Here is a 25,573-nt window from a genome sequence, read left to right on the forward strand (position 1 = left end):
GACAGGGTAAACCTTCCGCACCGAATGCCGGAAGCGTGAATGAGCTTAGGGGGACCACGCCCCCTCCCACTGGAGGAGGCGGGGATCCATCCCAAACCCCTCCCTCAGTCTATCTGATTGGGTGGGAGGGTTCCTGCCTGGAAGAAGGCTGTGACTCTGAGTTGGGCGCTGACCCCGCCCCTGAAGTCAAAGAAAAGGCAGGCTTCCAACAATTCTTAGGGAATCTCAGCCAGAAAGGCAAAGCAAGGCGTATTTATATCAAGGTTTCTCTTGAAAACGATAAATGTATCTCGTGTATTGAACCCGTGTGTGTGCGTTGTTAGTTGTTCTGACGATTGATTTTCTAAAAGCCCCAACGAACAACCTCGTGATTACTGTTACAATTAATAATTGTCTCAGTAAACCCATCAAACCACTACACTTTTATGGTACATGACTTTGCAAAAATGTATTTAAAAATAAAAACGATTACAAACGCCAGCAGAGTGAGAGAGAGAGACACACACAGTTTTTCATTGTCAAAAAGTAATTGTTTTTTACTTTGTGAGCAAACGCGTTTTTAATAAAATGCTTTTATTCATTCTTAATCAGACTCACATTCCCGAATGCCCCCCTCCCCACTGATCATCGTAGGAAGAAACAGCCTGTTAATAAAATTGTTGCAATTTTGTTCGGTCAGTTCTTCCTCCGAGAATTTGCAGATTGCATTGATCGGTTCTTGCTTTGTGCTGGGTTTAGCAGTTTTCTGAACATAGTCTTTCAGCGAATGCCAAACCATCTCTATCGGATTTAAATCTGGGGATTCGGCTGGAGTTTTCACCCAGTTCACTCCTTCTGCTATAAGCCTCGCCCTTGCTGCTGTGTGTTTCGGATCGTTGTCTTGAAAGAGACAGTGCCTTGATCCAAAGTGCTCCCTGATATATGGGGTGGCATGCTGTTTCACCTAGACTTCCTCGAAGAATTCACGATCCATAATTCCTTTGAAAATAAGAAGTGGTCCTGGGCCTCTTCTAGATATACCCCCCCAGATGTGAACCTTCAGTGGATGTTTGGGCTTTGGCTTGTCCACATATCTCCCCTTTTTACAAAATGACATGGTAGAAAATGTGTCTCTACCTACTGCAACTCGAACATGGAATGGTTAAAGATGGCGACAAGTCAGGCACCCAGAGGTGGGGGGTGCGTCTTTCCGCCTCCATAACATTAGCAAGTTAAAAAAAATTGCGTCAAAAAGCCAGGCATAACAATTGTTTCCTTTTTCTGATCACTCACTGTTTGGATACTCATCTCACCTGCCCTTTTCTTTGTTTCCTTGTTATTTGCTGTGTATGCCTGCTGCGATCCACTCCTGCCCTCACACCTAAAGAAGACTATTTTACATTTCTATGTGCGGTCCATAGTGCAATTAACCCTTGCTAATATTATAATTATTATAATAATTTGCGGACTTTTGAAAGTCTGTGCTGTCCTTTGAAAGCGAGATGATCTCTGGTTCTTTGACAAAACAAGGCTCCCCAGATAATGTGAAAAAGCCACAAATCGAAACCTGTTTTTCTAGCTTTTAAAGTCGTGCAATGTGTAAGCAGGAACACATCATTTTATCTTACAGTGCCTTGCGAAAATATTCGGCCCCCTTGAACTTTTCAACCTTTTGCCACATTTCAGGCTTCAAACATAAAGATATAAATTTTTTATTTTATGTGAAGAATCACCAACAAGTGGGACACAATTGTGAAGTGGAACGAAATCTATTGGATTTTTGAAACTTTTTTAACTAATAAAAAAATGAAAAGTGGGGCGTGCAAAATTATTCGGCCCCCTTGCGTTAATACTTTGTAGAGCCACCTTTTGCTGCGATTACAGCTGCAAGTCACTTGGGGTATGTCTCTATCAGTTTTGCACATCGAGAGACTGAAATTCTTGCCCATTCTTCCTTGCAAAACAGCTCGAGCTCAGTGAGGTTGGATGGAGAGCGTTTGTGAACAGCAGTTTTCAGCTCTTTCCACAGATTCTCGATTGGATTCAGGTCTGGACTTTGACTTGGCCATTCAAACACCTGGATACGTCTATTTGTGAACCATTCCTTTGTAGATTTTGCTGTATGTTTGGGATCATTGTCTTGTTGGAAGATAAATCTCCGTCCCAGTCTCAGGTCTTTTGCAGACTCCAACAGGTTTTCATCCAGAATGGTCCTGTATTTGGCTGCATCCATCTTCCCCTCAATTTTAACCATCTTCCCTGTCCCTGCTGAAGAAAAGCAGGCCCAAACCATGATGCTGCCACCACCATGTTTGACAGTGGGGATGGTGTGTTGAGGGTGATGAGCTGTGTTGCTTTTACGCCAAACATATCGTTTTGCATTGTGGCCAAAAAGTTCGATTTTGGTTTCATCTGACCAGAGCACCTTCTTCCACATGTTTGGGGTGTCTCCCAGGTGGCTTGTGGCAAACTTTAGACGAGACTTTTTATGGATATCTTTGAGAAATGGCTTTCTTCTTGCCACTCTTCCATAAAGGCCAGATTTGTGCAGTGTAAGACTGATTGTTGTCCTATGGACAGACTCTCCCACCTCAGCTGTAGTTCTCTGCAGTTCATCCAGAGTGATCATGGGCCTCTTGGCTGCATCTCTGATCAGTCTTCTCCTTGTCTGAGCTGAAAGTTTAGAGGGACGGCCAGGTCTTGGTAGATTTGCAGTGGTCTGATACTCCTTCCATTTCAAGATGATCGCTTGCACAGTGCTCCTTGGGATGTTTGAAGCTTGGGAAATCTTTTTGTATCCAAATCCGGCTTTAAACTTCTCCACAACAGTATTACGGACCTGCCTGGTGTGTTCCTTGGTCTTCATGATGCTCTCTGCGCTTTCAACAGAACCTTGAGACTATCACAGAGCAGGTGCATTTATACAGAGACTTGATTACACACAGGTGGATTCTATTTATCACCATCAGTCATTTAGGACAACATTGGATCATTCAGAGATCCTCGCTGAACTTCTGGAGTGAGTTTGCTGCACTGAAAGTAAAGGGGCCGAATAATTTTGCACGCCCCACTTTTCATTTTTTTATTAGTTAAAAAAGTTTCAAAAATCCAATAGATTTCGTTCCACTTCACAATTGTGTCCCACTTGTTGGTGATTCTTCACATAAAATAAAAAATTTATATCTTTATGTTTGAAGCCTGAAATGTGGCAAAAGGTTGAAAAGTTCAAGGGGGCCGAATACTTTCGCAAGGCACTGTATATATGAAAAATACATAATATAGCTCCCAAACAAACGCAAACATGTTTTTAATAAAATGTTTTTATTCATTCATAATCTAACTCGCATAACTCACATTCCCGAGTGCCCCCCACCTCGTCTAAAAATTTTAGGAAGACTAAGGAAGGACTGAGGAAGTTGTCATCTGTTGTTGAAGCTCTGTGAGCTCGGTGACTTTGAGACCACTTGTTATCCCAAGTTATTTGAATCACCACAATTCAAATAGAGAAAAAAGAGCTGACTGACAAGATTTAAGATCTGGCTGTCAATGTTAGATTAAAAAAAAACACATTGCCTGATGTTAATTACATTGCTTGAAAAATAATTTTATTTAGAGAGACTGGATAAGTAATTCAAGTGTTTTTTAACTTCCTGAAAAACAAGTAATAATTTAACAATATGTGCAAATGTTTTATAATATGTCGCTGTTGTGAATGTCTGAAGAGTGTATCTTATTTGCCTGTCCTGACTAGTGGAGATCATCCAGCTGTGTCTGGAGACACAGGCCAGGGTATCGGCTTGTTCCCCCCTACCACCCCTCTCTGTGTACAGTAGAGCCTCCTGTCCTGACCGTTGGAGCTCATACAGCTGTGATTGTCCTTTGAAACTCATCAAAAAAGATACACTCACCAGAGCTTGCACAACTACTGTGTAACTAAAAAAGACCTCTTCACTGTGTGAAAATACAACCTTTATAAATTTATGCAGGTAAATAATTTCTATTAGGAATGATTTTTTAATCAATTCATAATCAATGTTAGATAAAAAAAAGTAGTTGCCCGACGTTAGAAAGCATCTTGCATTACATGGCTTGAAAAATAATTTTATTTCGAGAGACTGGATAAGTAATTCAAGTGTTTTTTTAACTTCCTGAAAAACAAGTAATAATTTATCAATATGTGCAAATGATATGTCGCTGTTGTGAATGTCTGTAGAGTGTATCTTATTTGCCTGTCTTGACTGGTGGAGCTCATCCAGCTGTGTCTGGATATCTTGGTCAAATATTTGGCTAGTGTGTATTGTCTGTTTAGGGTTCTGTAGCATTCCACATGGCTGGACAGCTTGTTCCCCCCTCCCGCCCCTCTCTGTGTACAATAGAGCCTCCTGTCCTGGCTGCTGGAGCTTATACAGCTGTGTCTGGAGAGAATCAGCTTGTGAGCACTCTGATTAAATTAATTCTCATTATATTATCATTCCCACTGTGCATAACAAGGAAGATTAATAAACACAGGGTTGTTTAATGACAATCTATTGTATATCTCATGGCTAAATAGTCAAGTCTAGCCAAAAGAGAAAACATCGACTTTATTTAAATCCAAGCGAAAGTATTAATAATTTTTATTTCCATATCTTTATGGTACATGACTTTGCTAAAATGTGTTTAAAAATAAAAACAATTGCAATTGGCACGCCTGTAGCTTTTTCACGAAACCTCCTAGGGTAACGAAATTCTTGTGTTGTACAGCTTTTCAGCTAAATATACAGTATTTATTGCTTACGCCTGAAATTGGAGCTGCTCGCTTCGCGGTGAATAGCGACTAATAAGCAGTGAAAACATTTGTCTGTCTTTCTGTGGGGAGAAGGGAATCTGATCTGATCTGCAATCGCTGGAAGACTCGCCGCCTTCTACTTTGAAAATACCTGTGAAACCGATTTAATTTGTCAGAGCCAGTACTCCTGCAGAGAGTGATGAAAACCGCGCTGCGCCCTCCTATTTGGCATTTTAGTTATGGAGGCAGAAAGACGCACCCCCGACCTCTGGGTGCCTGACCTGTCGCCATCTTTAACCATTCCGTGTTCGAGTCGCAGTAGGTAGAGACACGTACGAAAAAAAGTTCATTCCAGCTACAATACATATATATTTTTGTGGTAAGAGGGAGCAAAACACCAGTATTTACTGCTAATAATTAGTGTACGATTTAAAGTTGAAATTCTGAGCCTAAATATAAAGTTAAAATCTCGACAAACGAAGCAAAGTAGGAAATGCGCACACAGAAATACACAGAAAATAAATCCGTTCTGACATCTCAAATCAGTTTCTCCAAAACGAACAAGAAAAAGAACATTTTCAGAGAGCAATTACGCTGTGTTTATGTAGAATAAGTGATTAGATTTATGAGCAATTTAATTTCTTATTCGTTTAAAACAGTGAAACAGCTGCAAAAGATCAAGGTAGCGATTTACGTTGCATTGTGCATTGTGCTGCTGTAATACAGTTTAAAATAATTAAAAGTCTGAACATTATCATCTTTATTTATGGGTTTGTGTTTGTACATGAACATACTGTAGTTACAGTATACTGTTATTTCTTTAGATACGCGATTGCATGTTTTTTTCAATCCCTGGCAGGACCAGGCATAAGAATGAGTCCATAAGAATCAAGTAATAGGTTTCATTGCGCTTTGACAGATCGCTTTGACAGAAAGAAATGTTTGTTAAAATAAAAGTCACGGCGCTGGCTGGATTTGAACAAATCTAGTCAGGCACCTAGAGAACAGTACCACCCGCAAGGTCGCATGAGAAGTGGTGAAACAGCCCTACACAAACAGTATCAACAGATATTGTACAGCGTATGCTATTCTTGTGTATATAATTATATCGTTATTAATTTCTTTAGATACGTGATTCCATATTATATTCCCTATTAATCAAATTCTAAAAGTATGCTTGTTGGCTCTGGTATCGAGCGTATTCACAGAAAAGCTTAAAACTACCACTTTTTATATACATGTTATTTCACATGTTAGTTAAAGACTAACGTTAAGTAAAAGACTAACATTTTAAGACATGCTTAAAATGTTTAGGGAGAAATGGAATACTGGTGTGTATTGTAACGCTTACGGCCGACAGGTACTGTGTAAGAGCCAGTTTACCAGAGCAGGTGACGTCACCGCCCTTCCCTGTGATAGCAGGACTACAGCTACTGGGCTGTAGAGAGAACTCTCTTTGGCTCACCGGGCTGAGTGACGCGGGAGTCCCGGGTTTGAGCCCCCGATGGTGGGGGGCCGATCTAATGCGGCAAGGGTGCCCGCCTGAGCCCCTGTTACAGTACTTTTTCTTTAAAGTACTGAGATCAGCCATATACTGTAATACTGTATGTTTATGTCAAAATTAATATTGTTTATGGCCTTCACACGCGTTATGCTCCTATTCTTTTTATGCTCAGCTACTAAGATTTCCCTTCAGTGGTAAAATTCCATATAAATATTCAATACTTAAACGGGCACAGTAAAGACATAAAATATACCTATACATACTGTATACAGTACAGTTTTGCATACAGTAATATGTTTATGTTCCTGAATCAATTTTATGAGCATGTGAAAGGCATGGTGAATCGGAGATTCTCAAAAATTACTGTTGTGACTGGAGACTCCGTTTCCAGATCACCTGGCACTGGAGAGGTAGCCACATGAACACATACACACACACATATGCAAACATTCCACTATCAAAACAAAGGTGATAACACTGGTTTCCTACAAAAACAAACTAGTCTGGAATTAGGGGATAGCTTTGCTTTCTCTGTGGGTGCACACACAGAGTAAAGTAAGCTTGTTCTGGTATCATCAAAATTAATTATTAACTCAAACCAAACACTTGTTTTAGAAGTGAAATGAACTGAAATGGTAATCAACTCACGCATCTCAAATAAATAAGCTATTTGGATTTCTCACAGGTATAATGGTTTCTCCCGCAAACCCGTAGGACCCAAATTTTGGCATGGCAACAGGGGCTGGCTTAGTAGTGCCTGTTTCAGGATTGCACATGCGTGGATTGATTTGTATGAAGGTACCATTAAAAGGGGGTAGTATTTTCTAAAATATTATGTTACAGTTATGTACGAAATGGAGTATGATATTGTATTTTTGGTAATAATATGTTCATTGTTTAGTTGTATATTTAATGTAGAAATGTGTATATCAGAATTCAGATTATTATTTTGTCAAATTATTTTTTGTGCTTTATAGTGGAATATTCTAGGGGGGAGGAGTTTGATCTAGAAAAGCTCTTCAAGTTAGGAGGGGGGAGTTAGGAGAAGGTGGATTGTGGGGGTAGAATTGGAGCTGCCTGCAACTATCTAGTGTTTTTATTGTACAGTAATTAATGTATCTATTTCTTATCATAGCTTTGTGTTGTTGTTTTTTTTGGTTAGTTTGTGATTTTCACTTTGTTTTTTTGGGTGTGGACTTTGGGAACATAGTTCCTCATAATAAACACCATTGCACATCTTTGCAATTGTGGCTGTGCCATTGTTATTGTAATCTTCTATCTACGCCTCTAAACTCTGCAAGGAGGAGATTGTGACAACTGTACTTGATTGGAAACAAATGCGTGATTGGATCAACGAAATGCTGTGGTGTTACTTTTACAAAGATGGTCAATGAAAAAAAGAATGTGGACACAGAATGTGATTCTGACACAGAATGGTAAAAGATGGCAACAAGTCAGGCAGCCAGAGAGAAGGTGGGTCGTCTTTAGGTTAGAGAAGAGACTCATCATGGGAGTCAGGGAGCAGTGAAAGTGAACCTGTTTCGCTGCAAGGAAGTGTAACTATAACCAGAAGTATAACATTAAATTCATACAGTATATATGATATGGGATGACCTAAGTTCTTAATTTGACCGATGTTGTGGCCCACTTCAGTCAATTGCACAAATAAATAAACTTTTAATTTGGCAGTGGCTCCTCCTGAAACAGCCATGAATCAATCTGTGAAGATATTAGGCTTTTCAGGAATTTCAACTGTAATTCTAACAGTGATCACAAGATGACTTCACAAGGTTTGTGTGCCCAGTTTTTCACTTTACCGTGCAGTTTATTACAACCAACAAATAACCTCCTTACTTTCTGTAATTTAAATTTAAATTTAAGGTATTCACTGAGTCTCTTAAACCAAAAGAAAGAAAATCATTGGTACGCTTGTCTAAAGGAAAATAGATTGAGTCCTCACTACAATAAATCAAGCGAGAATAATGTGTATCCTGTGTGCAATGTCTCAGCTGTAAATCATCAGGTTTACTCGCAGCCTCTGATGATCAAGAAACTTGCTGCCTCTTCACTGCGCTCCGCAGCTCCCAAATGTTTTGAGAATGAAAGTGGATGCCTTGCATGATGTTCAACCTCTCCGGACGTTTTATCAATCCCAATCCAGTCCCTTCTGTTTCTCTCTTTTCCTGATAATCTCTCTTCTTTTCCTCCACTTGTTCATTACATTTAAACTCACCCCTCCGAGCTCACTAGCCAATCCGTATACTCTGGATCTCTCCACAGTGCTGGCGAGATACTCACTCTCTTTTTTTTCTCTCGGGTCACATAGCCTCGGAGCCCCTCCAATTCAATGAGCACAATACATGTTTATTTATCCTGGTTGAACTACAATGTAACTTGCATTTCACCTGAACATGTTTACATTAACATTATATTCACGTACTGTACTGTACTGTACTAAAACAACAAAAAATCCATATTAAAACTGTTTACATAAATTCACACAGGATTCCAGAAGGGACAGACAGACTCTGCTGGATCTAAAACAGACACAAACTACTTGACAACAATGGTAGTGCACAAGATTCCCCACTGTGAGTTGTCAGCTTTGGACAATGCAGGGTGTTTGGGAGTGTGGGGTCCACCAGCTAACTGTCTGATATCTCCGAAGAAGACAAAGTGCCTGTGTTGAATTAATACGTGGGTGAAATATTGGTTTAAATATTTTAGGAACGAATGATAATGCTCTGTCGAGATAAGTTAAAAAATTCAAGTTAGAGAGAGAAAAGTTGTGCGCCTCTGCCTATTAAGCTTTCGACGCGGTTCTATGACGAACAATTTAATCAGCCACTTGAACTTTTAATGCAGGGCTCTCAATTAGAGACGTCAGTGGTTCAGACGAAAAAAAAAAATTACGCACAGCTGTCCGGGCTGAAAGTTAGAGGGCTGTAATTGATAGTATCCCTAGTGGTGACCAGCGGTAGGGCATTAATTGTTCTCCGCTGTGTCACAGAGAGAAATCTGTACAGGCTTTCCCAGGCAGGCTCTATCCCCACATAAGTTTCCAGGGAGTGTCAGAGAGAGACAACAGCTGAAAAAGGTGCAGAGCCTGTACAGAACTTTCCCCTCAGCTGTGGCCAGAGACCATTCCTCTAAAGTACGAGACTATTTCAGGTCCCAGCAGTCCAGGAAAAACAGGGGGCATATCAGGGGGATGACCCTACATTAACAGCATTCCCCAAGATGTAATGCACACAGAATCTGACATGAATATCTGCCTGTACACTGCAGGGAATACAGTCCCAAAGTAGCTCACATCCAGTCCACACAGCACCAGCAGCCTGGGTCCATGTCTAGCAGGTGTTGTAACCGGGGGACAATGGCTCAGACCAGTCTGCTGGTGAAGAATAAGAAGTGGCCCAGTTCTGTCTCCATTCTAGTATTGTGGCTATTGGGTTGTTTAAGAGGGGAGACACAGGGCGACATAATGGTTTACATGGCTGTATCGCAGTGCCAGGGCCCTGGTTCAGTTCCGGACCTGGGGAGATATTTGTGTGAAGTTTGTATGTTCTCTCTGTGTTCTCATTTGTTTCCTCTGTCGAACCCCTGATGGACTGACAACCAGTCCATGCTCCTGTGTTGGGCCCATTGCTTGCTAGCATAGGCTCTGGCTCACTCATGACCCTGAATCAGAAACAGTGGAGTCCAGGACAGACTGGGTGTCTCCTGCTCTCTACTCACACAGAGAGCACCACTCCTCTAGCAGACTGAGGAGGAAAGGAGGCAGTGGGGACAGGTTGACCCAACAGGTGATCAGTAGAAAGAGGACCAGGGCGAATTTGAAGTCTCCTGCGCTCAATTCTGTAGGACACAAGGCCGGGCCATGAGCAGTTGATGACAACACTTGAGAGTCCTCTAGGGTTTCTCACAGTGCCTGACATCCCAGCCATGACCATGATGTCATCAGTGTACTCCGAGTCCCGGATAGTAGGATCAGGACAGCCCGGGATGTAAAGCTCCTTGCTGACCTAGCTCAGGCTTCTATTATAGACTGTATACTTCTACTACATAATCACTTTTTGAATTCTAGAGGTTTTATAAAATATTTGAGAGGACAGCATTCCAGGTGGAAAATGACTATTTGGCTGGTAGCCTTATCAGGCTAAACTAAACTGTATCCTTAAACACAAATAATGAAAACTGAAATGAATACATTCTGGGTCCAGATAAGGCATTTGACAGGGTACTACAGCCATTTGTATTTGAAACTTGTAGGATTTTCATAATGGTTTTATTGTTTGGCTACATGCAATGTAAAAGCAACCAAATGCACAGGAACAGCTTGATGGTATTCTGTGAGACACCTTTAATTCATACAGGGAACAAAACAAGGAGATGCTTGTCACCACTGATTTATTCTCTCAAAGTGTACGTCTACAGAACGATACAGAGGGAGGTGATATAGCAGGAGAACACACAATCAGGCTCTTTATAAAGATGGTGTTAGTATATACAGCAGAAATTAAACATCTTTTCCTGTTCTCATAGATGTAATCACAGACTACAGCAACTTTTCAGAATAGGGATTAATTCTGAAGCAATGTTATTGGGGAATCTATATCCCTGGAAGTCAAAAATAAATTTAATTTACAATAGGATTGGGATAAGATAAAATGTTGAACACTTTCAATACCCAGAAACCTAGAGAACACATTAAAATATAGTTCCTGTCTTGTTCCAGACCTTTCTTATGCTTCTCAGTGACCATTACTAAAATGTCTATTTTATGTGGATTAAAGTCAGGGTCCTATTCTATTGTGACCGTCAAGGTTCCCCGTGGGCTCGTACCCTCTGGTGCTCCACCCCGCTGGTTCATCCTGCAACACCTGGGTCTCCAGCATAACGCAAGAGGGAACCAGCCACATGAGCAGGTGAGAAAAGGAGGTTGGCACCTCCACAGCAATTGAAGAATCTAAAACCGTTCAAATCTGCATAAATCCACCAATTCACATTCAGGGAGAGAATGTGAGTGAAAAGTTCACATTAAATATTGGAAGAAATACCAATTACAAGAAAAATATGATAAATTTGGAAGCACAAACTGTTGGAAGAATTGCGAGGAAACCTGGCATATTATAAACACCTTTTGGTATTAAAATAAATTCTTATTTATTAATAATAAAGATTCTTGAAGAAATATAAAAAATCCTCTTTAGGAGTCATTTTTCTTCTGGGACAAACACATGATGAACAGCCTTCAGAGGCAGAAAGATACTGCAGCCAGGAAATAAATTAATTAAATAAATAGAAACTGGTTAAAGCTGGACAGACCTTGTGTTCAAATGAAGACGGACTCTATGAATGAAATCTCATGGAGAATATTACCCACAGAATAATAAATCAACAACAACATATACATACAGATGCAGCAATTCAAAACGAGCTGGGTATTCTGTGGTACAACGCAGTGGGCGTGTTCAAGCGTCTTAACGCGTCATTTTCATCATACCGCATTTTACCGCATGCGATTAGATTATGTTAATAGTATCCGGAATCACCTTGTAAAACTGCTAGCTAGAGCTAATAAACCTTAACCTCTCATATACAGCATTTGAGCTATCACCAAAAAACACCTGGTTTCAAATCCCGATCACTGCTGAGGGACAATCTTTATTTAATTAAGAATTTATGTTATATACTCTTTAGACTTTTAATTTTAAACTCTGTATTACAGCATGTTAATCATTAAACATTAAAAAGTTGGTATATGTTATAAAAGCAAGGTTGCTCAGTTGGACAAAAGTACACAACCTACCACCTTTATCATAAATATTTTAATTATGCAGAAATATTTTATGCATCAAAGTCTTTACGAAGATATTACTAATAGTATTAATAATGAATGACATTGGACAACCTGTAAACTCAAAGTATAACTCTGGTCCACTTCCTTTGTAACCATCTTTGTAAAAGAGAAGACTTTATTTTTTCATTGACAAAAAGTAACACCACAGCATTTCGTTGATCCGATCACATATTCGTTTCCAATCATACAAAGTTAGTTTTGAGAATCTCCAATTCACCATGCCTTTCACATGCTCATAAACTATATTAATTTAGGAACATAAACATATTATGTAAACGGTACTGTATATGGCTGGTATTGGTAGTTTAAAGAAAAAATACACACCGGTATTCCATTTCTCCCTAAACATTTTAAGCATCAAAGTCTAATATGTGGTTATTTCGGAAACATTTTTACATGCTCCTTCTGACCATATTACTGTACGTTTATATACTTTGTGTGAAAAGTGATAGTTTTACTTAAATTAAATCCTTAAAATTAAGGATGTTAAAGTGCTAGAGGTGTAAAAAATACAAAAATGCACATGAGCAAAAAGTTTTATAAATGGAGCAGGTGAAAGGATTTGTAAATATATTTTGTTTAGGTAAGTCAGTTTTTTGCCACACATAAAATACATTTTTCCAAGAAAGTTAAGCCTTCGTCACTAATAAAATTCCTAAATAAAGACATAAACCTAGAAGTCTAAAGATTATTTTATTCAATGTTGGTAGCAGGATGAACTGTCTGGTAGAGCTAAGTGTATATTTTGTCACAGAGTTGCTTCAGCTTATTAAAAACACCCATGATGTTCAAACAGATTTTTTTACACAGACGACCGACACAGCTTTGTGTTGTGAATCTCTTTTTCTAATAAAACATTTGTCAGCCTGTCCGTGGGGGGAAGGGGGATGTCTTTCATTGGAAGGTTCGCCTATTCTACTTTGAAAATGAAGAGGGGGAGGAAGAGTTGTAAAACCGGTTTCTTTTCAAACAATGTATCCAGTGGGGCAATTTAACAGGCGCCTCAAGCCATTGAAAGGCTTCATTGAAAACCTAAAATAGCAAATATTCTGGACACTATATTGACATTTTTAGAATTTGATTAATAGGGAATATATTATGGAATCGCGTATCTAAAGAAATTAATAACAATATAATTATATTCATATACTGTAGCTTAAATCCTGCTAAACTAAAAATTAGACACAAGAAGAGTATTATTGGACAATGTTGTGAGGCTCTGGTGAAATTTCTCTGTAAACAGAAGAGTTAAAGAGGAGACACTTGTGTATCGCCCCCTTTTAAAAAGGAACATTCCAATGTTAATGCGACACGGAAGACATTATTAATAATGTAGTGAATTAGGGTTCAGCGAGGTCAGACACAGAGACTCAGACTTTGTGGAGTGAAAAACGGCGCTTTATTTCTTTTCGGCACAACCAGCCAGCCAGCACTCCCGCGCGCCAGCTGAGAGAGAGAGAGAGAGCGAGCGCCAGAGAGAGCGAGCGAGAGAGAGAGAAAAGGGGCTGCAGCAGAACCTGGCACTGCTGGAGCAGGACTGTCAGACCTGGGCACTGACAGTCAATCTGGACAAGACCAGAGTTATGGATTTCCAGAAGAAAGCCAGACCTCAGGGAAACAGGTAGAAATTCACACTTAACAACAACACACTGTAGCACAGATCCAGCTACACATATCTCGGTCTCACCATCAGCTCTTCTGGGAGTTTTGACCTTGCAGTGAAGGCAATGAGGAAAAAGGCACTCAGGGCTTTCTACGCAATAAGAAGGAGGCTCAACATCAACCCACCAACAAGAATCTGGCTCCAAATATTTAAAAGTGTAATCCAACCCATTGCCCTATATGGCAGTGAAGTGTGGGGTCCCCTCACAGACCAGGATTACACTCAATGGGACAAACACCCCACAGAAACTCTGGACATGGAGATCTGTAGAAACATCCTCCGTGTGCAGAGAAAAACACCTAAAAACGGGTGCAGGGCCGAATTAGGCCAGTACCCACTATTGATAAACATACAGAAAAGAATATTAAAGTATTGGCTACACCTAAAAAACAGCGACCAAAATTCCTACCACCACAAAGCCCTGCTGAGTCAAGAGCTGAGCCCAAAACAGAGCCCACTGAGCCAGCTGGTCCTGAGGCTCACTGACCTGAGCCACACCGACACTAACCAGCCTCAAGACAGCACTGCTAGAGCACCAGACTCAACCACATCACAGCACAGATCAAACAGCAATATCTCACACACTGGGACACACACACACAAACACACATAAACTGGAATGCTACAGAACCTTAAACAGACAATACACACTAGCTGAATATTTGACCAAAATAAGAAACAACAAACAGAAACAGACCCTGCCGAAGTACAGGCTCAGTGACCACAGCCTGGCCATAGACACATGCAGGCAGACCTGGCTGCCCAGAGAGGACAGGCTGTGCTCCCACTGTCAGCGGGGAGAAATAGAGACAGAGGTGCACTTCCTACTGCACTGTGACAAATACTCTGGGATTAGAGAAACATTCTTCCTGAAATTCAGAAATCTAATCCCAGAGTTCCCACACCTGCCAGAATCACAACAGGTCCCAATCCTACTGGGAGAGGGAGGAGGGAACTCAGTGGAACTGGCAGCCCAGCATGTGATCTCCTGTCACAGCCTGAGGAACAGTGAGTCTGTCTCCCAATAATACTCCAGCCGCCTACAGTATATGTCAATATTTTATAATATGTCTTTGTTGTAAATGTCTGTAATATGTCTGTAGATTTTATTTTACTTCTATTTTTTGTTTTGTTTAATGTAAATATCATTACTTTCATTTGCTTTGGCAACACTGATTGTACCCATCGGTCATGCTAATAAAGCACCTTGAATTGAAAAGAGAGAGAGCAAAATACAGGGGTGAGAAACCAGGGAACTATTTACATGAAAATGGGCAATCTCCCCAGACTGTACGCGTGTTTCACCGTGGGTCAGCTGCACTGGTCAGCAGCTTTCCTAATCCCCACCCTGACCACTACCACTCCCGTCCTGCCCCTCACCGCATACCCCAGCCGGGCTCTCGTGGGTTTGCGCCCTACACCCTGCGGTACCGCTGTGTACATACAGAACAAACATGCTGTGATATTTAGGAATATAAAACATGTCAATATAGTGTCCATAATATTTGCTATTTTAGTTTTTCAACTAAATGTTTATTTGTTAAAAGAAAACTCATAGCAATAGCTGGATTTGAACACCCAACCTCAGTCTTAAAAGTCAGTTACTTAAGCCATCACACCACAGATGCAATCGTGTAGCAAGCTGTAAAACAGCTGTACACATATCAAGAAAGTCTTATAGAAAGAAAGTCTTATACTACTGTTTGTGCTACAGTACATGAATATAATTATATCGTTTCATTTGTAATTTCTTTAGATATGCGATTCCATATTATATTCTCTATTAATCAAATTCTAAAAGCATGCTTTTGTTTACTCCGATAACGAGCGTATTCACAGAAAAGGTTAAAACTATCACTTTTCACAAAGTATATTGTAACGCTCCGGGTTTCTGGTTGGCCCCCCCACTGTTGGGGACTCGAACCCAGGCCTGTGGCATAGCTCAACAGGGACCCAGCCGCTTGAGTTAAAGGGAGATCTCCCATCAGCCCATGGCTGTGGGCCCTGCTATTACAGGGAAGGGCAGTGACATCACCAATCTGGCAAGCCAGCTCTTACACACTCACTGGTGGCTGTATGCATTACACTCTCCCCCACTTTACTCACCAATCGGCTAACCCATCCCACAGCTGACACCACTGTAACACTTCAGTGGCAATGGCAAGCACCTTTGCCATTGCCACTTAGGTCAGCCCCCCACTGTCAGGGACTTGAACCTGGGTTATCAGTGTAGCTCAACAGGGACCCAGCCGCTTAAGCCAAAGGAAGATCTCCTGTCAGTCCTGCAGCTGTGGGCCCTACTATTCACAAGGGAGGGTGGTGACGTCACCGCTCTGGTAAGCCGGCTCTTACACACTCAGTGGTGGGCGTATGCTTTACAAAAAAAAACATAATATGGTCAGAAGGAGCACGTACAAATAACCATATGTAAGACTTTGATGCTTAAAATGTTTAGGGAGAAATGGAATACTGGTCTGTATTTTTTCTTTAAACTACCAATAGAAGCCATATACAGTACAGTTAACATAATGTTTATGTTCCTAAATTAATATCATTTAGGACCCTCAGAAGCGTTATGCTCCTCTTCTTTTTATGCTCGGCTACTAAAATTTCCCTTTAGTTGTAAAATTCCATATACATTTTCAATATTAAGTGGGTTAATATGTGCACAGTAAAGAAATTAAATGATTAAATCTTTTCACTACCGACCAATGCACCACGAGTGCCCCTGTCAGTCATTTTGGCTAGCCAATCACGTGCCGCAGATTATTTCCCGCAGTATGGGGTTTTACCGTGCCTTTTGAATGGTTGCATCTGTACCTGCTAAACCACTGGGTCAATGAAAACCGAAATTCATTATTGACTATTCAGAGCCCTAGGAGATGTCACTGTCTCTGTTATCACGATTCAGGAGAGAAAAAAACCCTCAGCAACTGGATTGTTTACTTAGCAACAAGGGGTCATCTATTATTAACAACTCACCCTCCTAATAAGCGGGCAGTGCAAAAAAGCAATTAAAACTCCTCTATCACTCCCTAGAGGATTATATAGTAATTACAATAGCTATTTAATATATTTTTTTAAAATCTGGGTATGTGAAGATTATAATTCCAAATCCTGTCTTCACAAAAATTATATAGAATTTTCAATGTTCAATTGTTACGTCCCCATGTGTGTTTCTGTATGTTTTGTTTTTTTTCCCACTTCCTGTATTCAGATACCCCCCGCATTGGTCCATCATTACACCATTGTTGCCACATTACGTCATTCGTAATCAGTTTCTTGACCGATCAGAACTTCTTCGGTATTTAACTTGAGATTTTCAGAATAAAGTGGCCTTTTGCTCGACTTCGGTTCTGCTAGGTTCAGCTTTGGCTTCGTTTCGCTTTCGTTTTGCTTCGGCTTTGTCTCTCTTCGTTTTCATTTGTTTTGCTTTGTGTGTTTGTTTCCGTATAGCTTCGGCTTTGTTGGTTTGTGTTCGTCTCCTCCTTGTACTTTCATTTGTTTGTGTTTATTCTTTATTTGGCCATTACCTTGCCCAAACAGGTTATATCAACCTCTGTGCTCTTTTGTACCTTATCCCTTGTGTCTACTCTCGTTTTCCCTTATTTGTATCCGTAGCTCACTTTTTGTATTTGTATTTGTGTGAACTTTTGTGTAAAGGGTTAGTTAAGGTTGTCGGGTAACATTGTGCACACGTTGTTGGTCTCTCTTCATTTTCATTTGTTTTGCTTTGTGTGTTTGTTTCCGTATAGCTTCGGCTTTGTTGGTTTGTGTTCGTCTCCTCCTTGTACTTTCATTTGTTTGTGTTTATTCTTTATTTGGCCATTACCTTGCCCAAACAGGTTATATCAACCTCTGTGCTCTTTTGTACCTTATCCCTTGTGTCTACTCTCGTTTTCCCTTATTTGTATCCGTAGCTCACTTTTTGTATTTGTATTTGTGTGAACTTTTGTGTAAAGGGTTAGTTAAGGTTGTCGGGTAACATTGTGCACACGTTGTTGGTCTCTCTTCATTTTCATTTGTTTTGCTTTGTGTGTTTGTTTCCGTATAGCTTCGGCTTTGTTGGTTTGTGTTCGTCTCCTCCTTGTACTTTCATTTGTTTGTGTTTATTCTTTATTTGGCCATTACCTTGCCCAAACAGGTTATATCAACCTCTGTGCTCTTTTGTACCCTATCCCTTGTGTCTACTCTCGTTTTCCCTTATTTGTATCCGTAGCTCACTTTTTGTATTTGTATTTGTGTGAACTTTTGCGTAAAGGGTTAGTTAAGGTTGTCGGGTAACATTGTGCACACATTGTTGGTCTCTCTTCATTTTCATTTGTTTTGCTTTGTGTGTTTGTTTCCGTATAGCTTCGGCTTTGTTGGTTTGTGTTCGTCTCCTCCTTGTACTTTCATTTGTTTGTGTTTATTCTTTATTTGGCCATTACCTTGCCCAAACAGGTTATATCAACCTCTGTGCTCTTTTGTACCCTATCCCTTGTGTCTACTCTCGTTTTCCCTTATTTGTATCCGTAGCTCACTTTTTGTATTTGTATTTGTGTGAATTTTTGTGTAAAGGGTTAGGTGAGGTTGTCGGGTAACATTGTGCACACGTTGTTGGTCTTTGGATTATATAAACACTAGTTTAGTGATGAGTGATGGGATGGGCGCCTTTTGTCTTGTATGGTTTGGGTAGTTGGTGAAGTTGGGTAGGGCGTTAGATGACGCCGAAGACCGAGTGTTTCGGGTTTTGTAGTTAGGTCAGCTTCCCCTCATTTTATTACCCAGCTCCATTTTGTTTGTTATTTACGTTCCTTTGGTACCACTCATATTTCCTCTTCTCCAATACCAGTCACCTATTCAAATTGTACATATTTCACTCCTGTTTACCTATTATAATTCATTACAACTATATTTTCCCCACACCAAAGATTTCTCCCTGCACGCCTGAAATTCCCTTAATGTCACACTCCATATACCCTTAGACTATCTGGGTGCGTAACAAATGTCTCTATGTTTAATCCAAACTAGTACACATGGGGCAATGTCTTCAAGCATTTTCAGCTGGCTGACAGGGCCACAACCTGAAAAATTGATCGTGGAAAATTGAAAACAAAATATGTTTCTTTGTTTGTCCTAGATATTTCTGTCTGGTGAGAAGACACAGTAAGACATATAAGAAATTTAAGGACTCTACTGTATACTGTACACTTCTACTGTATAATTGTCACGGATGTCGGAAGGGACAAACCGTGGAGAGGCAGGAGAGCGAAAAAGACCCTATGCGAGGCGGCGGAACGGGGAGTTAGCCCGGGCTCGTCAGTGCAAAGAGTTCTGGAGTGCTGTATAGAAACCTATGCCCTCAGGTAGCGGACGTGGGGGGACCTGGTGCTAGGCGGGTCTCAGGACATCCGAATGTTAATGCCGAGCGAGGCAGAATAAGTGACCCGGAAATATGTAGCCCAAGGAAAGAGGGAAACAGGAAGGACAGCAAAGCAGGAAACTAGGGACAGGACAGAGTAGGAGCGCCCTCTGGCTGCAGAGGGCGTGACAATAATTACATTTGTAATTCCAGAGATATTATAAAATGTTTGAGAGGACATCATTCCAGGGAGAAATTGACTATTTTGTTGGAGGTCTTATTGGGCTAGACTAAACTGTATCTTTAAACACAAAAACTGAAAACTGAAATGAAAAAAGTCTGGATCCCGAAAAATAATCTGACAGGGTATAATAGACTTTTGTATTTATACAGGAAACGAGAGGAGGAGATGCTTGTCACCACTGATTTATTCTCTCAGAGTATAAGACAACAGAAGGATACAGAGGGAGGAGATATAGCAGGAGGAACACACAATCAGGCTCTTTATAAAGATGATGTTATATACAACAGAAATTCAACATTTTTTCATGTTCTCACAAATGTAATCACAGACTACAGCACCATTTCATGATACAAATTAAAAATGCAAATTCTGAAGCAATGCTATCCCTGAAGATAAAAAAAATTACAACTTGAACTAAAATTTTGATAAAATAATATGTTTAGCAATTAAAATACCCTGAAACCTAGAAAACATATTAACATGTAATTAAGAAGTGCTAGAAAACCAGCTGAAGCAAGACTTCAATAGATGGAATCTGCTGCCTGTCTCATTCTTTCTGGATTTCTGTCTTGTTCCAGACCTTGATTATGCCTCTCAATGACCATTTCTAAAACGTCTGTTTTATGTGGTTTAAAGACAGGGTTCCGTGCTATTTCTCTTGACCACTCAAAACGACTATTCTTTTCTTTAGTTGTTTTTTCATAATACATTTTTATATGTGATTTTTGTATTTAAATTGCAGAATTTATTTATTTTGAAAATACTTTGAGTTATATTAGGTATAAAACATAAGTTTTAAGTGAGACAAATCCCTCTTCATCATTTTGCTGGGGAGCTGTCACTCAGGTTGTTGAAGCTTTAAGCTGAGCTGCACAGAAGTAAGACTGTAGATTTGGGAGAGTTCAAATGGGGGAGGTTTTACCTGAGGTTTTCTTCCCTCCCAAATAAATCTAGACTGACGTTTGTCCTGAAATTTGACTATATCTAACATTACAGGAATGAGTTTATACTAGTTCAGGTGGGTAGCTACGTCAGCATGTGTAGTCTGCAAAGGAACAAGAAATAGGTTTATTCCAGGCTGAAAAGAGAGGAGAGAAAAATACAACATTTCGGCTGTGAAACCGCATCTCTTTTCAGCTTGGAATAAATCAATTATGAGTTTATATTTTCAGAAAATTCACAGACGGCAGTGTAGCATTTGAAAACCATCAACATCACTTTCAATAAACAATTATCCAATTTAGGGTCACAGTTACCCAGAGCCTGTTCCAGGAAGCACTGGACACAAGGCAGGATTGAACCCTGGACAGGCTGCCAGTCTATCAAAGGGCACACAGTGCCAGCTTTCACAGAAGCTTATTAACCTGCCATCATGTTTGTGGGCTGTGGGAGGATACTGGAACACCAGACAAACCTGGGGAGAACATACAAACTCCACACAGATAGCACCCCAGGTCTGGAATTGAACCCAGGGCCCCAGTGTGATATCTCCTGTAATGATCTGATGGAAGCAGTAATCTGGAGACGGAATCCAGGCGCAGGCTCTGCTGGAAGCAAGCAGGGCAGGCAGGAGAAAGTGAAACTAGAGGCGTGATCAAAAACGTAGGGGTTGAGCTGAGAGGAACTGATTAAAGCACCAGAGTCTGAAGGAGAGTCGTTTAACATGCAGGGTTCAAAGCACAGGAATCAGTCCAAGATGTGGTCAAACAGGTAAGGTCAAGCACAGAGAGAGAGGAGAAAACACTGGGGAAAGTCAAAGCTGGGAAGAAGTAAATGAGACTCTAAAATGAGAGACTAACACATTAATAAATTTTGCAAACCTAATTTACTTCCACAGCTACATCCTTTCAAATTTATGAACAATATCAGAAATCAAAGGAGGAATACATAAGTTAAGAGTAAGATGCAAATGAGAAGGCGGTTGCCACTTCCACAGTAATAGAAGAATCTAAAACCATACAAATCTGTATAAATCCACCAATTCACATTCATGAAGAGAAAATGAGTAGAAAGGTCATATTCAATATTGGAAGAAACACCGATTGCAAGCTAAATATGATCAATTTGGAGGCACAAACTGTTGGAAGAATGGCTGGGAACATCATAAACATATTTGGAATGAAAATAAAATGGCGAAAGATACTGTACTTAAAGAAATATAAAAAAGCTACTTTAGAACTGTCAGGACTGTAGCCATGAAATAAATCACTAGAAATTTGTTAAAGTCGGACAGACCTTGTGTTCAAATGAAGAAGGACTCTATTAATTAAATCCCATGGAGAATATTACCCACAGAATTATCAACAACATATACATACTGTATGTGTAAATAATTTGGTCAAATGGGAAAGATTGCATGTCAAGTCTCTTGGTAATGAGATATTAACAAAGAAGCCAGAGACAAGAACTTTTTTGTTTTGTACTTCCTAGGTGTTGATGCATGTAAAAAGTGAATGTTGTGTGTCTCAGAATATCTACATAAAACACAAAAAAAATCACCAGTGTTCACTTACTTCAGTGTTGTTAATTTACAGTTGGGATTCCTCAGAGCTGCAGACAGCAGTTTCACTCCTGAATCCCCCAGGTTATTGCCACTCAGAACCAGCACTGTCAGACCGGAGTGTTGAGACTGAAGAACAGAGGCCAGATCTTCACAACATCTCTCTGTTAGTTTACATCTCCACATCCTGTAGACAAAAAGACAGAAGCACAGCTGAACATCTGCACAGCTCATCCACATCTTTCTTTCCAAGTCTTCACTACAACACCCATCTCAGCAGTAATATACAACATCATGTCATTATCCATCTCAGAGTGTCCATGGATGAGGATGATGAAGATAACAGCTGCTTCAAATTTTAGATTCCAGAAGGAAGAAGAAAGATGAGAAGAAACTGTCAGGATGGGAGACTTTCACTTTTAACTACAATAAAAATTGCTTCACATTTATTATTATATTTTATTATTATGTCGTCCTCTTATAGTTATTTTTAGTTAGTTATATGGTTGTTGTTGTTGTTTTTCTTCGAATGGTTTATTTATCCCAAATGTAAATGTCCAACACTGGAGTAAGTGAACTGGAGACTTTTTATTGTTATTTGTAGATATGTTGAGAAAAACAGCATTCCCTTTTGAAGAAAATAAACAAATTGAATAAAAAAACTGACCTGTGTTTTGACTTTATCAATGTATAAATATATATGTTATCTTGTATGAGTCGGAGTGGTGGCACTGTGCTAAGGATCTGTGCCTGTGGCTGGAAGGTTGCTGGTTCATATCCCACGGCAGGCAGAAGAATCCTACTCTGTTGGGCCCCTGAGCAAGGCCCCAACTGCATCTGGGGGTGCTATACAATGGCTGACCTTGTACTCTGACCCCCAGCTTCTCTCCCTGTCTGTGTCTCATGTAGAGTAAGCTGGGGTATGTGAAAAGATGAATTCCTAATGCAAGAAATTGTATATGGCTAATAAAGTGATCTTATCTTATGTTTATAACAACACATAAAATAACAGAAGTAACAATAATATGAAGCAATAAACAGCATACACACACATCACCTAAAGACTCTCAGCACGGAAGAAATAGATAGACCGTTTAGGATCCGAAACAAACACAAATTAATGGACAACAGTGATGGTGTGCACGTTTCCCCTTTCCAGCTTTAGAGAGTGATCTGTACAGGCTTCCCAGGACAGGCTGTGCATTAGCAGACAGCTGAGATCAGTGCATAGCCTGACAGAGTTTTCCACTCAGTTGAAGCCAAAGACCGTTCCCCTAAGGTATGAGACAATTACAGGTCCCAGCAGGCCAGGGAAGAGAGACACATCAGGGGGATGACCCTACATTAAAAGTAACCTCTGAGAGGAAGTGCAGACAGAATCTGACATGAATATCTGCCTGTATACTGCAGTGAATACCATCCCAGTGTAGCTCACATCTAGTCCATACAGTGCCAGCAACCCAAGTCCATGTGCAGCAGGTGGTGTAGCTGGGTGACATTGGTTCAGTGCAGCCTGCTGGTGAAAAATGAGTAATGGCCTAGTTCTATCTCCATTCTCCATTGTGGATATCAGTGTATTTTCACAATTAATCTCCAGTAGTGATCACTGGATTTAAAAGGTGTTGTTAGACCATGAACTTTATTCATGCACTTTATTTCTTTGACCTGCTCTCTCAATCTGTGGCTGCATCCACTTTGTCTGAGCCATAAAACTGAACTTTAAGTACAAGAGCGAGTCCATATGAACTAGAATTCTGCCTAAGACTTTGTCGGCCACAGGGGAAATCTTTTAGCTTGGGATCCATCTGGAAATTTCACTAGAATTTAGATAGCATTAATACAGTTGGGCTTCACTTTCAAAAGAGTCTGGATGATCATCCAGACAAAACCTGACTGGAGCTATGTATTTGAACCTTGCTAGAGAGAGCTTGCTATTCTGTAATTTTAAGGAACTTGCATTTCCTGGGTAAAAGAAACTTCAATTAGAGATGTCTCCAATTTATAATATTTATTTTGTGGCACCTGGGTTTTTCACAGTTCCCTCACACATCAGTGTAATCCGAGTCCAGGATAGTAGGATCAGGGCAGCCAGGGATGTACAGCCATTTACTGGCTGCAGCTGATGAAGAAGAGAATGAGGTTGTATTTATTTAGAAGGCAGGTAATCTCTTATTTCGCCACTGTAGGCATTATTTAAGAGTTTAATACACAGTAGAAGTCAGGAGTACTTTCTGGGTGATTCGAATTTTAGGCCTCTAGAACACCTTGTTTGAGCACACACCCTTATAATAATAATTCATAATTGCTTACACTTATATAGTGCTTTTCTGGACACTCCATTCAAAGCACTTTAGATTACAGGTAATGGGGATCCCCTCCACTACCACCAATGTGCAGTCCCACGTGGATGATAGTGCACCATAACGCTCACAAGACATCACCTATCAGTGGGGAGAAGAGCAGAGGAATGAAGCCAATTCACAGATGGGGATTATTAGGAAGCCATGATTGGTAAGGGCCAATGGGAAATTTGGCCAGGACACCAGGGTTACACCCCTACTCGTTTCGAGAAACGCCCTGGGATTTTTAATGACTACAAAGAGTCAGGACCTTGATATTATGCCTTATCCGAAAGACAGCGCCTGTTTACAGTATAGTCTCCCCGTCACTATACTGGGGCATTAGGACCCACATGGACTACAGGGTGAGCAGCCCCTTGCTGGCCCCACTAACACCTCTTCCAGCAGCAGCCTCAGCTTTCCCAGGAGTCTCCCCTCCAGGTACTGGCCAGGCTCACACCTGTTGAGCTCCAGTGGGTTGCCAGTTGTGAGTTGCAGAGTGATATGGCTACTGGCCTTAAACATAGTAATTTGTGTGTTGTGTGTTCTATTGTCTGTGGTGTAGTATACAGTACAGTATGTCTGGTACAATTGTGCCTCTAATTATACCAACTGCTCGGATATATTCTGGAAAAATCACAAATTGGGGGATATTAATATTTACTTATTCACTAAATAGCTCAGTCAATTCCTGATTTTCAAAAGTTTGTTAACCCCGCACTTACTACAGTGCATAGTGGAGCGAAACAGACCTGCTGTGATCAATTCGCTTTGATTGCCTATTTGATAGTTGGAGTATTTGAGCGAAAACAGTAAAACAAAGAGACCGAAAACGCACCGTTACCACAAGGAATGGGAGCATTTTTTTGCATTCAAATCTGCAATGCTAGCGTCTACGTGAAAAGCAACATTTCAAAACTGCACACAAAACGTATGATGTGGACTTTCCCGCTAAAAGTGAGTTACAGAAAAGAAAAGTGGAAAAATTAAAATCTCAACTAGCAGCAGTCGGTTTTCACGAGACCTAATACAATCATCGCATCGTTCTCTGTGTGCCACATCCTGGCTCATCCCAAAAAGTCGTTCAGGGATCGAGAAGTAATAAAAAAGCGTTTGTTGAAACTGCTGACTTGCTGTTTGGAGATTTCGAAAACAAACATTTTTGGCGAGAAGTGTTCAGACAGCTGTTGCCTGAGTTTCTCAAGTCGTATAAACATGGTGAATATGCCCAGGATAACCAGTGGCTATTGGATTTAGCATTCCTCACAGACTTGACTGAACTGCTGAATGACCTGAATGTCGAGTTGCAGGGACAAAATAAAAATGTCATCGGCATGATCGGCAGTATCAACACATTCAAAAAAATTAC

The 25,573-nt window shown here is 40.4% G+C and overlaps 1 protein-coding gene across 3 annotated transcripts in view; it reads right to left on the bottom strand.

Moving 5' to 3' along the window:
- LOC148815872 (protein NLRC3-like) overlaps positions 1–25,573 on the bottom strand; it is a 174,644-nt gene that overhangs the window by 29,074 nt on the left and 119,997 nt on the right. For 2 of the 3 annotated variants that reach the window (XM_088904673.1, XM_088904672.1), the window contains one exon: positions 21,879–22,052. In XM_088904673.1, the coding sequence (XP_088760799.1) occupies positions 21,879–22,052 (174 nt within the window). Of the gene's footprint in view, positions 1–21,878; positions 22,053–24,276; positions 24,307–25,573 lie in introns of those variants that run through there. The other variant, XM_088904674.1, reaches the window with a different exon arrangement.

Source organism: Atractosteus spatula, chromosome 24 (genome assembly GCF_055471065.1).
Source record: "Atractosteus spatula isolate fAtrSpa1 chromosome 24, fAtrSpa1.hap1, whole genome shotgun sequence".
NCBI lineage: Eukaryota > Metazoa > Chordata > Actinopteri > Semionotiformes > Lepisosteidae > Atractosteus > Atractosteus spatula.